The following is a 15,997-nucleotide window of genomic DNA, read 5'->3' as shown; positions in this document are numbered from 1 at the left end:
GTTTTTATTTTATACAGAAATAAATAATCTATCATTCAGATGAGAATAAAGTTAGTGTTAGTTCAAATTTTAAGGAAAACAAATATATGATCTGAAATATAGCACATTCATTTAAAATTCATTCAGGTTCAATTACCAAACATACAATCTTAATGTAATTTAAAGCAAACAATACATTTAAAATATATGGGTTGTATGACTATTTTTTAATATAAAAAGATATATATCCAAAAAGACAAGGCCTAAAGTTTAACAAGGGTTAAACTCTTATCACTGTAACAGACACAATCACACACACAATCACACACACACACACACAAGTCAAATCACTTACATTTTACATGCAATATTGACTTTTTTTCTGTTTCAGCAGCGAAAATAGTTAAACAAAGATCACAGCAGAACCATCGCGCATCTCACAGCAACGCGTTCTCATTACTGAATGATTCAGCATTTTGAACGAATCGGTTGACTCAAAGATTCAATGACCAATCAATCCATAAACATCTATCTCATTCATGAATGACTCAGTCGTTCAAACGAATTAATCAATGACTCGCTCATTAAGACGGTCGCCTGGCGACACCTAATGACGGTTTAGTGTTATGTTTAAAAGTATCATTCTTTCCAACGATTGTTAATTAACTCATATTTGAAACATAAGCTATATTTATATATATACATACATATACACACACATACACAAAAATAAAATAAAAACACATTTGAAACGTGTTTGCTTACTAAATTGTGAGCTGAACGAAAGTTGCAGCAAATATCAGCAACAGGAGTCAAATTTCATTAATCACGAGAGTGAAGAGCTGACTGAAAAGATGATGACGGAATAGGCTATTTTATGTAAAAACGCCTATTTAAGCGAATCTGTCATTGTACTCTTTTATTGTTGTGTTTTCCGTGAAAAATAATAGACTATTGAACTCACAATTCAAGCAATCGGCCCCCGAAATTGCACTAATTTTAGTGACACTAAAAAGTATGCGGCTGCACTGGCATTCATAATGGTGCGCGTCCATGGCGACGAGCGAGCAGAACAGAGCGAACGTTTAGTTAATTTCTACTTCCATAGGAATTCATTCGAGCACCACCATTTCAATGTCCGTGCGGACGTCCATATTATACTTTCGCTTTCAAGTTAGTGTTTTTAAACCCCCCAGCGGGAGGTTTACACAATTGGTTTACACAATCACACGTTGATTAACCGGTGGGAAAATATTCCCATAGTAACATCCCTAATATATAAATATATAAATTCAATAGGCCTACCTGATTTTGAACACAAGAGGGCAGTATAGCACTATATATGATTTGGATTATTATTATTTTTGACTAAACAACCATTCTGGCTGTTTTTAAACTTAAAAATAATTCTTAAATTGAAAAAAAGGAATAAAATGGGTTTAGTTCTAATATTTGTATAATTTTATATAAAAATAAATGGTGTATAATTACATTTTAGAAAGATATGAGACATGCCCTGATTCTTTTTTTGACATTATTGTCCTCGATCAGAGCCCTAATCTGTTTATTTTTTCAGTTACACATTCTACATTGATTAAAAAAGAAAAATCAAATGTGTTTTTATTTTATACAGAAATAAATAATCTATCATTCAGATGAGAATAAAGTTAGTGTTAGTTCAAATTTTAAGGAAAACAAATATATGATCTGAAATATAGCACATTCATTTATAATTCATTCAGGTTCAATTACCAAACATACAAATCTCAATGTAATTTAAAGCAAACAATACATTTAAAATACATGGGTTGTATGCTATTTTTTTTTTATATAAAAAGATATATATCCAAAAAGACAAGGCCTAAACTTTAACAAGGGTTAAACAATCACTGTAACAGACACAATCACACACACACACACACACACACACACACACACACACACACACACACACACACACACACACACACGTCAAATCACTTACATTTTAGATGCAATATTGACTTTTTTTTCTGTTTCAGCAGCGAAAATAGTTAAACAAAGATCACAGCAGAACCATCGAGCATCTCACAGCAACGCGTTCTCATTACTGAATGATTCAGCATTTTGAACGAATCGGTTGACTCAAAGATTCAACGACCAATCCATAATCTGTCTCATTCATGAATGACTCAGCCGTTCGAACGAATCGTTTGAACGAATGAATCAATGACTCGCTCATTAAGACGGTCGCCTGGCGACACCTAATGACGGTTTAGTGATATTAAAAGTATCATTCTTTCCAACGATTGTTAATTAACTCATATTTGAAACATAAGCTATATATATATATATATATATATATATATATATATATATATATATATATATATATATATATATATATATATATATACACACATATATATACACACACATATATATACACAAAAATAAAATAAAAACACATTTGAAGCGTGTTTGCTTACTAAATTGTGAGCGGAACGAAAGTTGCAGCAAATATCAGCAACAGGAGTCAAATTTCATTAATCACGAGAGTGAAGAGCTGACTGAAAAGATGATGACGGAATAGGCTATTTTTTGTAAAAGCCCCTATTTAAAGTCCCACTCCGATCATATTTTTTAGCTATTTTTAAACATTCCCAGTGGTCTTTAAATTATGATTATGCCATTTTTAGCCAAAATCACAAAACCTGTGCCGTTTTCTGGGACTTCGCTTCAGCAGAGCGGCAGTAGCTCATTAGAAATTCGCCTCTGCGTTGTGGGCGGAGCCGTTGGCACGGAGGCACGGGGACGACCCTCCCCCTCCCCATTGCTGAGAGCTCTGTCTCTCCCGCTAGCTTACATCCCCAACCTGTCAATACCGGTGCAACAAAAATGGAGAACAATATTGGAGCTATCCAGCCGTACAGTTTTGAGCCAGATGCCAGCTCGGACGAGGAACAAGACGACGTACATAGATCTAGTCGTCTACAAGTGGATGTATCAGAATGGTAACGTTATTGTTTTTGTAATCTCTTGAATTGACTATTTCAGGCCAATAACTCCTAATAACATGTTAGTAAATAAATATGTTTGTGGACATGCTCCAAACATTTAGTCAGATTAACCTTTTTGAAGTTTTCATAGCTATCACACAAAGAATAAATCATAGTGCTGCAGAATCAAGTTTAAATTTAAGTTTACTTATAGAGCACAGTATGAGCTTGTGGCCCCGCCCAGTGGAGTTACTACGTCACAACTCCAGTCTATTTCAAACGGCATTTTTGCGTCTGCTACTGATTCACAGCCATTTGAATGTAGAAATACTCAGAAATACAACTTTGAGCCTATTTTTCTAAAGATATGTCCTCTAACATAAGAAAAATGCCACAAGAACATGTTAACACCTAGAAAAACATTATTTTCATCGGAGTGGGTCTTTAAGCGAATCTATCATTGTACTCTTTTGTTGTTGTGTTTTCCGTGAAAAATAATAGACTATTGAACTCACAATTCAAGCAATCGGCCCCGTTATTGCACTAATTTTAAAGTGACACTAAAAAGTATGCGGCTGCACTGGCATTCATAATGGTGCGCGTCCATGGCGACGAGCGAGCAGAACAGAGCGAACGTTTTTTAGTTCATTCCTACTTCCATAGGAATTCCCTCGAGCGCTCTGCACGTGGCCATTATCAATGTCCCGTATTTAAAAGCTCTCGGTCCTCAGTCACATACCAAATATATGTATAATGTATATATAAATATAATTTTGGACACAAGAGGGCAGTATGGCCCTATGTATAATTTTGTGTTTAAACTAAAAGAGCCCCTCCCCCCCTCCCCACACAGACACAGACACACACGAATGGCAGGGTGCATTCTCTCTGTCAGAGGGAGAGGGAGAGAAAATTCTCAGAAACATCCACATTCAAACCAAAATATCTAACTTCCTCTTGGTCTGAGCTAATGACAGTTAATTAGAAAGTTGTCCGGCTTGATCTGAACCATATGCATACCTGTGTCTGTCGAGTTTCATGCAATTTCAAGCATGCTAAGAGTCTCAAAAGCATCAAACAAGAATATTAAAGTTTGATGTGTTGCCACGGCAACAGTATCTAAGATATCAATAATCCTTTCACAGGTCTACATCTGCCGTGTGTTTACATTATACACATAAAGTTTGAAGCAAATCGGGTAAAAATAAGAGGGTGATTTCAAAGCATTTAGGAAGTGACACACTTCCTGCTGCCAGTTGGTGGCGCTATAACTTTGACTCACAATAGTCACATCCATGTGATCGGGCTCTTACAACGAACACACTGTTGAAGTTTCATCAAGATCAGTTAATGTATGCAGTAGTTATGACACACTTCCTGTTTCACGTTTCTCGCCATAATTTTGTTTCCTCGCCACGGCCAAACCGTTCGAGATATCAAAAATCCCCTCGCAAACTTTCATCCTCAATGTCTTGACTTCATGCTGACCGAGTTTCGTGCCGTTTGTTTGAATTCTCTAGGAGGAGTATTTCACATTCCATTGCGTGTGTTTTACCAACAACCCTAAATAGCCGACTTCCTGTTGGGCTGGGGTAAAAAGTAAGAGTGTGAAGTATATATGAAACGAGGAGATCTACATGTGTACCGAGTTTCATATTATTACATGCAAGCGTGTTTGATTTATGGACCATGTTTTCGGACCCCGTTCCAGGGGGCGCTGTCGAGCCCCCCTGCCACGCCCGGGTACCATCTTCAGCCCGGCCCTGATGGCCGCGGGTTCTGACATGTGTGCAAAGTTTCAGGAGTTTTTGAGCATGTTAAGGCCTCCAAAAGTGTCCAAAAGGTAGCAGAAAAATAATAAGAAGAATAATAAATAATCCTAAGGAAAACAATAGGGCCTTCGCCCTTTGGGCTTGGGCCCTAATAATAATAAATAATCCTAAGGAAAACAATAGGGCCTTCGCCCTTTGGGCTTGGGCCCTAAATACTATTTTAGTTTTATGTTATACTAATGTATTTTAATCTAAAATGTTAACACAAGATGAATCATGTGCAGTACATTATAACCAGGATTGTGCATTATAAAAATCCATTATGGTTTCATGTTAACTTTAATGCAACATTTTACAGCATCTCTTTACTTTTAGACTCCTTCATTCACATTTTCCCACTTTATCTTCCCCAGTATTCCTCAATGTTTCCCTTATAGCTACAGTAAACCCATAGTTTACCTGCTAATGCACGTCTTCCTTTTCTGAAAATCATGGTAGACATTCCTCCTGTTTTTCTGTGCTTTTACTGTTCATCATTCTTCAGTGGTGCTCTACAGCTTTCGTTCTGTTTTGTTTTTGTGTTTTCGTTTGTTTTCACTCCTCTCTGTACACAAGATCCATCATGTGTCTCTTTTAGCTGGACGGGACGGAGGGGGACCTTGACGTTCACGACGACCGCATGTCGTATCTCTCGGCGATGAGCGCTGACTATCTCAGCATGGACAGCCGGCTGGCCAGCGACTATGAAGACACGGCGGATGAGGGCGGGACTTACACAGATAACGAAGCGGACGAACCACTCGACCGCCAGCGGGTGTCGGCCATTAGCCGTTCCTCTGAGCCAGTCATGCCAATGGAGGTTAGCACTCACATTTAACATATCTAAAGGGTTCCCACGGTCATGGAAAACCCTGGAAATATCAGGGAATATGCGCACACTTTCACACTCATGCATGCATACTAATTCCAAAACATTGATGGCTATTTATCATGGGCGCAGACATATGGACACATGCATCCCTCACAGTGATGGTGAACTGCATGACATCTACACACTTAAACATGCTTGCTGCGACGGCATCCCTCACAGTTGCCTAGATCAGCACAAAGTCAGCTGTGTGCTATAAGAAAGACAGCAGAGGTCAAGCCAGCAAGGAAATACATTTTCATATTGAGCATAAGACACCAGCACACTCTTGTCATGCATGCATTTCCTGGTGTAAGTGCAGGAAGTGCATGACAATGAGTTTACATGGCAAATCATGTGGAATTCATGTTTTTAAAAACAAAACAAAAAACATTCAGAGTATATGTAAATGCAAAAAGCAGACTCTTCTGCCCCCTTCTGTTAGATGTTGGAACTACAACATTACTGATCACTAAATATTTACTCTACACAGGGTAACAGATTATGATTATATCCTGCTAATGTCATTATTAAGGTTATGAAAAACCTGGAAATATCAGGGAGACAGTGTTGGGATTGTTAACTATTGTCAGTGTCGTTAACTAACACTAAAACTATTAAAAGTCAAAAACTATTTTTTAAAACAAAATCTTTTTTTAACTTTTCGTTAATTGAAATGAAGCTGAAATAAAATAAAATATAAATATTAGATATAGTTAGATTATAGATATAAAATGTGAAAAGTTGTCTTTGCAACTAACTGAAATAAGTTGAAGTTGAAGTACTAAAATTACTCCAAAAAAAATACAAAACAAAAAAAATGTCTAAAGTACAAAAACTAAAATTACAATGAAAACTGAAAATATTAAATAAAAGCAAATTCAAAATATTAATAAATACTGTAACAGTATATAATAATACTAAAAGAAACAAATAAATTGTGTTTTAAAAGGCCTGGACAAGACATGAACATGAATTTTACAAAATAAATAAATAAATAAAAATCGTCGTATCTTTAGTCCTCGTGAAGGACTGGAAAAGTCATGGATATGAATTGGTCAAAACAAAGGTGTGGGAACCTTATAGATGGATGGATGGATGAATGAATGTGAATGTTAAATCAGAAGTATGCTAGATTGTTGACCCAAGACAAACACATTTCTGTGTGTATGCATGAATGAATGCATTCCCCTGTCTTTCTATGTTATCTGAATACTCCCCCCCTCCAGATCCTCAGGAAGTCCAGCCCAGAGATTCGAGGTCGTGTCCGCAGGGTGGGCAGCAGAGAGATGCTGACCGAGGCTAGTCCCCCCTTCATGTCCACCTTCCTGCCTGACCCCGCGAAGGTGAGCTCATGTCATGCTCCCTAGTGGCTTTCCCTTCTTAAAAACACCATTCATCATTTACCAGATATTAGACTAGTGTCAAAAGAGAAAACTAAAATTGCATACAAGTCATTTGTTGGCCACTTATGCCACACTTTAAATAGAGGAATGTCGTTGCATTGATATTTTATTATGTAATGCATTGGCATGCATCCATTTCCTAATACTTTGTAGAGACTCAAAACTTTGCAGTAAAGATGATAAACTCACTCAGACTAACACAACTCTTCCCCTGACTGAACCCGCATTCATGCAGAAGAACGGCCTGATTTGGCGCAACCATTTTTCCAGCAGTTCAGAATCATCTCGCAGCAGCTCAATGGCACATTGTGGTAATAACTAGTGTAGTTTACTTGAAAGAAACTGTCAGAATCTAGTTGATTTTGAATAATTTGTGTCAGACATGTGACCTTGATGTAAAAAAAAAACCAAAGATGGTAATTGGTGGTAAAGTAGTTTAGTAACCATTTACAATAAGGTTCAACTCGATAACATTAGTTAATTAAAATGTAATTTTTACAGCATTTTTTATCTGTTATTATATTATAATATGTTATAAATTTTTTTGTAATTTGTAATTCATATTTTTTCATAATACATTAACTATTTATTTATCTTTAAATATGTTAAAAATGTATTGACATATGTAGAAATTATTTATCGTTAATTCATGACAGGGTTATTTAGGATTATTATTTATATACCACTACTATTTATAAATATTTTGAATTAGCTTTTATTTTTATATTTTCGGTTTTCATTTTAGTTTCAGGTTTAATAATTGTATGTGCTTTTGTCATTTTTATTAGTTTTTGTTTTTTTAATATTTCTATTTAGCATTCATTTATTTTTATTTCAGTTGTAGTACTTTCTGTTTTTTTTTTTTTTTTTCAGTTAGTTGCAAAGGCAACATTTCCAAGAATTTCATCTAATATTTATTTTATTTCACTTCAGCTTAATTTCAGTTAAAGGTGCTCTATGTAACTTCTAGCGGCCTCTAGTGGTGATGTTTCAGATTGCAACCAAATTTTACAAGAGCGCTCGTGCTCGAACTCATAGACAATACCGTCTATTACGCAAATATCTCAGTGAATACTAGACGGATTCGGCGAGCACCGAGCTCGTTGGGACCATCTAGTCGAGCTGAAAAGAACCATATAAGTTCCATAGTTTTTGGTGGTGTTTTGGCGAAGATATTAGCAGAAAACCATCGGGCACGCTGCAAAATTGCAGACGCCGGTGACGTCACGATCCCAGAAGAAAATAGCTCGTATCTCTGGAACGCAAAGACCCAGAGAGCTCAAATTCGGGGGAGGAGGTCCCAGGGGAACCCTTGCCCGAACGCTAGAGTGGCGGGCCTCGGGGATGCCCCCTACCGGATCGCCGTTCGCTGGGACCCCCGATTTCGAACGGCTATAACTCGGGGAGCCGGGCGAGTTGGACCTCGGGGGTGGGCTCGTTCGAAAGGCCCCGTCCAGCACTACGAACGATTAGAGTCTTGGGAATATTGATCAAAGATTGACTGAGATATAAGCCGAAAAACGTGCGCCTTTAACCGGACGTAACTCCCTGACCGTCTACAATAGACTGTATATAAGGAGAGAGGCTTGGGAGCGCGCATGCACGTCACATCCGTTGGATTTCGCGGTAAATCCGACCCGGAGACTTCACATAGAAATAGGAATACTGGCCTTCAGAGGTAATAGCAAAACTCGACAAGTGGATCATTTTAATGTGTGATTACAACCCCTTCACACACAGGCAATAAAAAAAAGGATTCATTTTAGTAGAAAAGTTACATAGAGCACCTTTAACAAAATTAATTTTTAATAGTTTTAATGAACAATAACGGGTTCATGGTACCTAATGTATTAACTCATGTTAAAGAATTAAACTTATTGTAAAGTGTTAATGGTAGTTTTAGTGTTTTGGCAGTGTTTATAGAAAAACTGGCACAATTAGTAGTTCGTGTTGGAGATTGTACTGGTAGTGTTGCTGTTGTAGGTTTTGTGTTTGGAATCATGGATCTCAGTGTGAAAATACAGCGGTGGTGACCCTGAGTAGATGCTTTAAATCTCAGTATAATCCAGTGCTAAAACTGGCCTTTACCTGTGGTTTTAAGGCCAATTCATACGGCACCGACAGACAGTCACCAGATTACAGTCACTTCTCGGACATTCTGATTCTGATTCAGCATGTCCAATCAGCGAAAACAAGCTCTGACCGATGTTAACAGGGATCCGAAAAAACCTGACGAATGCTGTCTTATCGGTGCGGTGTGAATTGGCTTTAAGAGGCCATATTCACACAGAATGCGTTTTTGCTTAAGTTGAACTTATTTTAACTTGAGTGCCTCTTTTTTCTCTAAAACACATATTCAAATGTCTTTCAGGTAAAAGTGCTGTCACAAGTGGAGGTGTCACGGGGGCACTACGACCCCTCTCGAAACTACGACTCTCGTTCAAGCAGTCCCGCAAGCAGCGAGCACCCGCGCAGCCAGGACTCTCCGGCAAAAAACAAGCCCCCTCCTCCCCCGCAAGCACTCAAACCTACCTTCGCGTCCCGCAGCTCCAGAGGCCTCGTAAACAGCCCCCCGGTACGGGACAATGAACCCCTGGGGGACAGTCCCGACGATCCTTCTCAGAGGTCTTTCCGGGGCAAAGTGAAGGCCTTCGAGCAGATGGATCACTTCGCCCGGAACCAGAGAGTTCTGGAGATCCAAGAGGCCCAGAACGCCAGGGTGAGTTTTCATCAGCTTTAGGCTTTGCAGTACAACGACTTTTCGTCAGTCTCCTCTGATGCTAGGTTGGCATAGTAGCATATTCATTAAAGGCAATTTGCTATGACTTCGATGTGTCCCTTACACTCGTCATCCAGTAGCTAAAAAAAAGTGCATCACTATTTTTTTCATTCTGTGATGAATCAGTAGGAATTATTAATTCATTGTTTAATTTAAAATGGGTCTTTTCCTTTGATCTGTGTTTTTTCTGTCGTCTGTAAACCTGCTTTGGAACAAAATATTTGTATATTGTAAAATATACACCATTAAATCGAATGCTATACAAATAAATTGAATGGAATTTTAAAATTGAAAGTTGTTTAATTGGAGGGTTGTTGCAGTTAACTAAGGCCCTGTCCCAAATGGCACACTCCGGACTTGTGGACTTCCTCAGAGTCCACACTTCGGTGACGTCATGTAGTGCAGACCTATAGGGCCCTTAGCGCGAGTCCGCGAGGGCGCATTGAGAGGTATTTTTGGGACAGACTCGATCGTCACGCCGGAAACAGGAAGACGGTCTGGTTGTTGTTATGGACAGGAGCTACTGGTTCGGGGAAATATGCTGCCTATCGTTGTTGTGTTTACATATGACTCAGTAAAGCCCTGACATTCTGTTCTATTTATTTAATGAATCATAATGCGATCGTATTATTCAGCTCGCTATTATTAGCCTATGTTTGAGACATCAACCACTGGTCGATGATCATAATGTTTGTATAAACTTGTTATAAAAACCGTAATGATAATTACACTTAAATATTTTCCTCTCAGCCATGTTAACAATTGTCCGTGAGCGAAATCTCCTCCCATCCGTTGTCTGATTGGCCTTTCGCAAGGATTCCTGGGTAGTTAAAGTGCGTGGAGCCTGCATCTATGCGGGCTTCGCGGAAGACCGCTTCAAGGGTACAAAGGGGGCGCTGCTGAGCACACTTCAGAGCGTTAAAATGCTAAATGGGACGGCCTATGGACTCGTAGACTCGGCGAGCACGCGCAATTTAAGTCCACGAGACCGAAAGTCCGCATGAAGTGCGCCATTTGGGACAGGGCCTAAAACTATTAAAAACATGTTAATTGAAATAAAGCTGAAATTGAACATTTTAACTAAATGAAGATTAGAAATGTTGCCCTTGCAATACACTGAAATAAGTTTTAAGTTAAAGCACTAAAATTATTAACTGGAAATAACTAAAACTGAAATAAAAATACATTTAAAACCTAAATAGCAATATTTATATATATAAAAACCCCAAATAAAATGACAAAAGCACATAATGAAATTACTAAAATTACACAAAAATTAACATGAAAACTAAAATATACAAATTAAAGCTAATTCAAAATATTAAATAAGCTATAATAAAAAAAAGAAAAGAACGAAATAAATTAAAAGAACACTGCTGTGCAGTCATCTACTGTATATGCTGGGTAGGTTGACAAAAACTCATTTTAGCAGTTAAAAAATAAATGAAAATTCATATTAAAACTCTATATTTATTATTTAAAACATTATATATTAAATATAAAAATTATAAATCAACATTTTCACTCTTCTGGAAAAACAATCCAAAAGTATTGATGATAGTAAAAATGTTGTCTAATAAAAAAGAGAATTATAAATACCAAATTATAAATACCAATTGCATGTACTGTAGCAAACCACAGATCTGATTGACTAATTTTCTGCCAAAATATACAAGCAATTCTGATGCGTTCATACTGTATTGTCTTTTTTCAGGTGGAGATTGCTCAGAAACATCCAGACATCTATGCCGTCCCCAAGAAGTCTCAGAAACTGGACCACAGCAGGCCACAACCTATCGGGTAAGAGTTTTGTTTTGATCTGAAAGTGTGGTCACATACGCGAAATTTTGCGGGCGATAAAGATCTATGGTATTTGTTTATAGCATAGGTTCTCAAAGTGCGGCCCGCGGGCCAATGGCGGCCCGCCGAAACATTTCTGGCGGCTCGCGATAACATCTGTAAAACTGTTAAAACTATTGCTTTGAAAAAATGAATATCTCCGTTTAGTGGTGTTTAGCGGCATCCATAGGCATAAGCGGTAATTACATGGTCCGACCGACCGATCGCACTTGACCTCACTCCCAAGGCCACCAGGAACAGGTTGTCTACACAGGAATAGGAATTGTGGCCAACCGAAACCAGCACCACAAATCCCATTGCAATTTAAAAGGGTATGTTGACCAAGTAATCAATATTCAATGTGACTTAATAATAATCTTAACAATGTCAAGCTTATTAATAGCCGCGTTTCCATTACCTTTCAAAATGTTCGCGGGCGCGAACACTTGCATTTTCCTATCAACAGTGGAAACAACTTAAACTAGTCTATAATTTCTGGTCATACAGAAAATAATAATGCATTATTCGCAACTACTTTTATTTGTGTACACTCATAACAAGAAAACGTGCTTTTGTAAAATAAAATAAAACAATCAGTAGCCTAGGGCCTAGGCTATTACGCGCTTTCATGATCTCCGTGAACTGGAGCGCGAGAACTGAAACAAAATATAGCCTATGTAGGCTAAAGCTTAAAATGTGCACTTTTAAACAAACAAACTCGAATCGAAAGCAAATACCTGATTATGTAATCCGTATGAAAGGTGGATTTCTCTCTAAAAGCGCATCTGCTTAACAGCGGAGATGGAGATATGTTTTTAGCCGACACTTAGAAAACAATAGTTTATTAATAAACAATTTAAATGCCTCGCTGTTTTTTCAGACGCATTTATTATCATTAGCCTATAACTCAAATCAGGCTAGATCAGACACGTACAGGCTATATGGCTCTTCTCATTCATCACTGCGGGAAAAATATAAATTCCAGGTTCTAATTTGGCCTTTTGAAAACCAGTAAAATCGACATGTTTTCCATATTAATTTGTGAATATTTAAAATGTTTAATAAAGGGGCAAAAAGTCATTTAAACAAAAATCTGAAAAAGTCTGTCGATATTTACTTTTTTGCGCAGCAGTTGGTGAAGCCAGTTCAAATTAAAATTTTGTTCAACTTTGCGTTTTAAAAAGACAACAACCGTTCATTTTTCGTTTTTCAGTTACGGGTTAAAAAAGATAGATAATAATATGCAAATCTGCAATAATGGAAACGCGACTGACAAGCAATGATAGAAATGAATGATGATGATGATGACTTGTTTGGTAAGCTTCTATTTTAAAAGTTTCTTTCTCTCCCCCCCAAAATTTTCACACGTTTTGCCAGGTTTAGCCTCAGTTATGAATTAAAATGTGTTTATTGCAACTAATGTAAACTGTAGAGATGCAACCTGGTCATTAAAATAATTTCAAATGGGATTTTCTTTTCAGTCTTTTTTTCTTCGTTTTCTCCCCCGCCACTTTGGCGGCCCTCAGTTCAATGTTGGGTTCCTAAATTGGCCCTCACCTATCAAAACTTTGAGAACCCCTGGTTTATAGTGTAGCGATGTATGAAGTACAGTTCGCATACTTTCAAACCAAGTAGATTTTTGTTGTTCAACACGGCAAATTTGCGTGACCAACTCGAACTCATTGTGAAATCTGTATGGGGGAAATCCTCAGTGATGGGAATAACGCCGTTACTAACGGCATTACTTTTTCCAGTAACGAGTAATCTAATTGATTACTCTTCTCATCTTAATAACGCCGTTACCGTTACTGCCGAGAGGCAAATACTTTTTTTACTGTTCTTCCTTGGTTAGTGGGCAGATCATGAGACAAGCGCATAAATGCTGACGATTGGCTGAGGTAGAGTAAAATGTCATTGTAAGCCAATCAGAGGTAGAGTTGGGCGGGTGTTCGAAAGCACGCATAGTTGTGATGGGCATTCGGCTCTTTTGACTCAGCTCACTGAAAAGAGCCGGCTCTTTTGGCTCACAAACGGCTCTTTAAATGACTTTGACTATAATATTTCAATTTTTATTACATAATTATTTAATTTCTATAGGCTAAATTTGTAAAAATAGAGTCGGCTCTTCAGATATGCGAGATATGGCTCATAGAGTCGGCTCATTCGCGAATCGCGAACGAGTCGATCCATCATCACTAACGCTCATTCGCGAACGACCCATCATCACTAACGGCTAACGCTCATGAATTGCGAACGACCCATCATCATAACGCATAGTCGGACAGGACACGACACACAAGGAACAACACAAGCCAGTCAGTCTTTTTGGTATATTGCTTAACAAGCTTAATTAAATTTTGCCCAGTTGTGGCCTGTTGAGGGGCAACAAATATCAAAAGTTCCAAAACATCTATTGTGTTATTTGCATTGATCCACTATATAAACATAATATCTACATACATGGCATTTGATTGGAGGCTAGTCTCACTTTGTCCCACAGCAACATAATTTTTTTTAGATGTGTGTACAATGTTTCTGTTAATAATGTATTGTATTAAGTGTCCATTTCATTATAATATTCAGATTTATCATAAATAATTGAACATGCACATGTATTTTAAGTTCCGTTAAAGAGGGGTAGAGGTGGGGTCACATTTGAGCATTTAAAATTTAATTTTACTTGAAAGTAACGCAAAAGTTACTATCTTAAGTAACTAGTTACTTTTAAAATTTGTAACTGAGTAACTAATTTAGTTACTTTTTGGAAGAAGTAACTAGTAACTGTAACTAATTACTTTTTAAAAGTAATTTGCCCAACACTGGAAATCCTACACTCTTACATGAACAACAGTTTATGTGACTGCTCCTTAAAGGGACAGTTCGCCCAAAAATTTAAAATCTGTAATTTATTGCTCACCCTCGTGTCATTTAAAACCCTTAAAGTCCCCCTGTAGTCAATAATTGTATCCCTTAAAACGAATCGGTTACCTAACGTAACCTCGGTTCTCTCTAGAAGAGGGAACGAGTATTGCGTAAGCTAGCTTACGCTGCGGGAAAGATTCATCTTTGCTGAGATATTGAAGCCAAAAATTATTTCATAATTTGTATCCATACACAACGCAGTTCCTCTGCGGCAGACCTAGAGCAGGCTAGCTAGCAGCTCATTGGTTCGCTCAGAGAGAACTGCTTAAGCCTATGGGAGAGCGGGGCTGAACCCGCTTCCAATGAGAGGCGCCCGCGCGCTCATTGCGTCATGGCCCGCCAGAATGGGCGTGGCCATGGTGTATATAACAGTCTCTCCCAGGCTTATATGTTGATTTATTTCAGCGTGAAGCGAAACGCTAGTAGCGCAAGCACGGCCGGGAACGCAATACTCGTTCCCTCTTCTAGAGAGAACCGAGGTTACGTTAGGTAACCGATTCGTTCTCTTACGAGAGGTTCTCTCGTATTGCGTAAGCTAGCTTACGCTGCGGGAACACCTGGTCAACGCCGTGCGCGCTATGAATCCACTCATGAATCCCAGGGTGATACCGGGGGATTTTTAACGTGGAGTGAATGTATTATGAGGCCGGCAGAGCGGGCACATGAAGTGTATACATAAGCATGTATGAGGCGGGCAGAGCGGGCACATGAAGTGTATAAGCATTTAAGGAGAGCACAAGGGGCGAACCGGTTGTGTGAGGGACTCCCAGTAATGCAGCTTCTTAGGGAGCTGGTCGTTAGACAGCTAGTAATTTTGCCTGCAAGGCTGGAACTTCCAAGTTGTAAAATCTGACAAAAGTGGACGGGGAGGCCCATCCCGCGGCCACACAAATGTCATGAATGGAAATTCCACAGGACCATGCCCACGATGAGGCCATGCCTCTAGTGGAGTGCGCCCTGATGCCCAGAGGGCAGGGCAGGCATTTAGATGCGTAAGCAGAGGCGATAGCGTCTACTATCCATCTAGACAGTGTCTGTTTAGAGGCGGCCAGACCTTTGGTGCGCCCCCCCAAACGACACGAAAAGCTGCTCAGCGCGTCTGAACGCGGCAGCGCGCGTAGTGTACAATCTCAGAGCCCGCACCGGGCAGAGGAGATTGGCGTCGCGCTCACTATCGGATGAAGGCAGACCCGATAGGGAAATAATCTGAGCCCTGAACGGGGTACCAATCGCCTTCGGGACATAGCCATGTCTAGGTTTGAGAATGACAACAGAATCATTCGGACCAAACTCGAGACACGCGGCGCTGGATGAGAGCGCGTAAAGATCCCCCACGCGTTTTACTGAGGACAGAGCCGTCAGAAAAACGGTTTTGAGCGAGAGGTATTTTAGGTCCACAGACTCGAGCGGTTCGA

At 38.9% G+C, this 15,997-nt stretch overlaps 1 protein-coding gene across 7 annotated transcripts in view; it reads left to right on the top strand.

Annotated features, from left to right (window-relative positions):
* LOC130091692 (tight junction protein ZO-2-like) overlaps positions 1 to 15,997 on the top strand; it is a 113,214-nt gene that overhangs the window by 91,317 nt on the left and 5,900 nt on the right. For all 7 annotated transcript variants that reach the window (XM_056259747.1, XM_056259743.1, XM_056259748.1 and 4 more), the window contains exons 19-22: positions 5,367 to 5,588; positions 6,866 to 6,982; positions 9,414 to 9,761; positions 11,536 to 11,621. In XM_056259747.1, coding sequence (XP_056115722.1) covers positions 5,367 to 5,588; positions 6,866 to 6,982; positions 9,414 to 9,761; positions 11,536 to 11,621 — 773 coding nt within the window. The remainder of the gene's footprint in view (positions 1 to 5,366; positions 5,589 to 6,865; positions 6,983 to 9,413; positions 9,762 to 11,535; positions 11,622 to 15,997) is intronic.

This window comes from Rhinichthys klamathensis, unplaced genomic scaffold (assembly GCF_029890125.1).
Source record: "Rhinichthys klamathensis goyatoka isolate OS25496 unplaced genomic scaffold, OSU_Roscu_1.1 h1tg000169l_1, whole genome shotgun sequence".
Taxonomy (NCBI): domain Eukaryota; kingdom Metazoa; phylum Chordata; class Actinopteri; order Cypriniformes; family Leuciscidae; genus Rhinichthys; species Rhinichthys klamathensis.
This window is presented reverse-complemented; position numbering and strand designations above follow the sequence as displayed.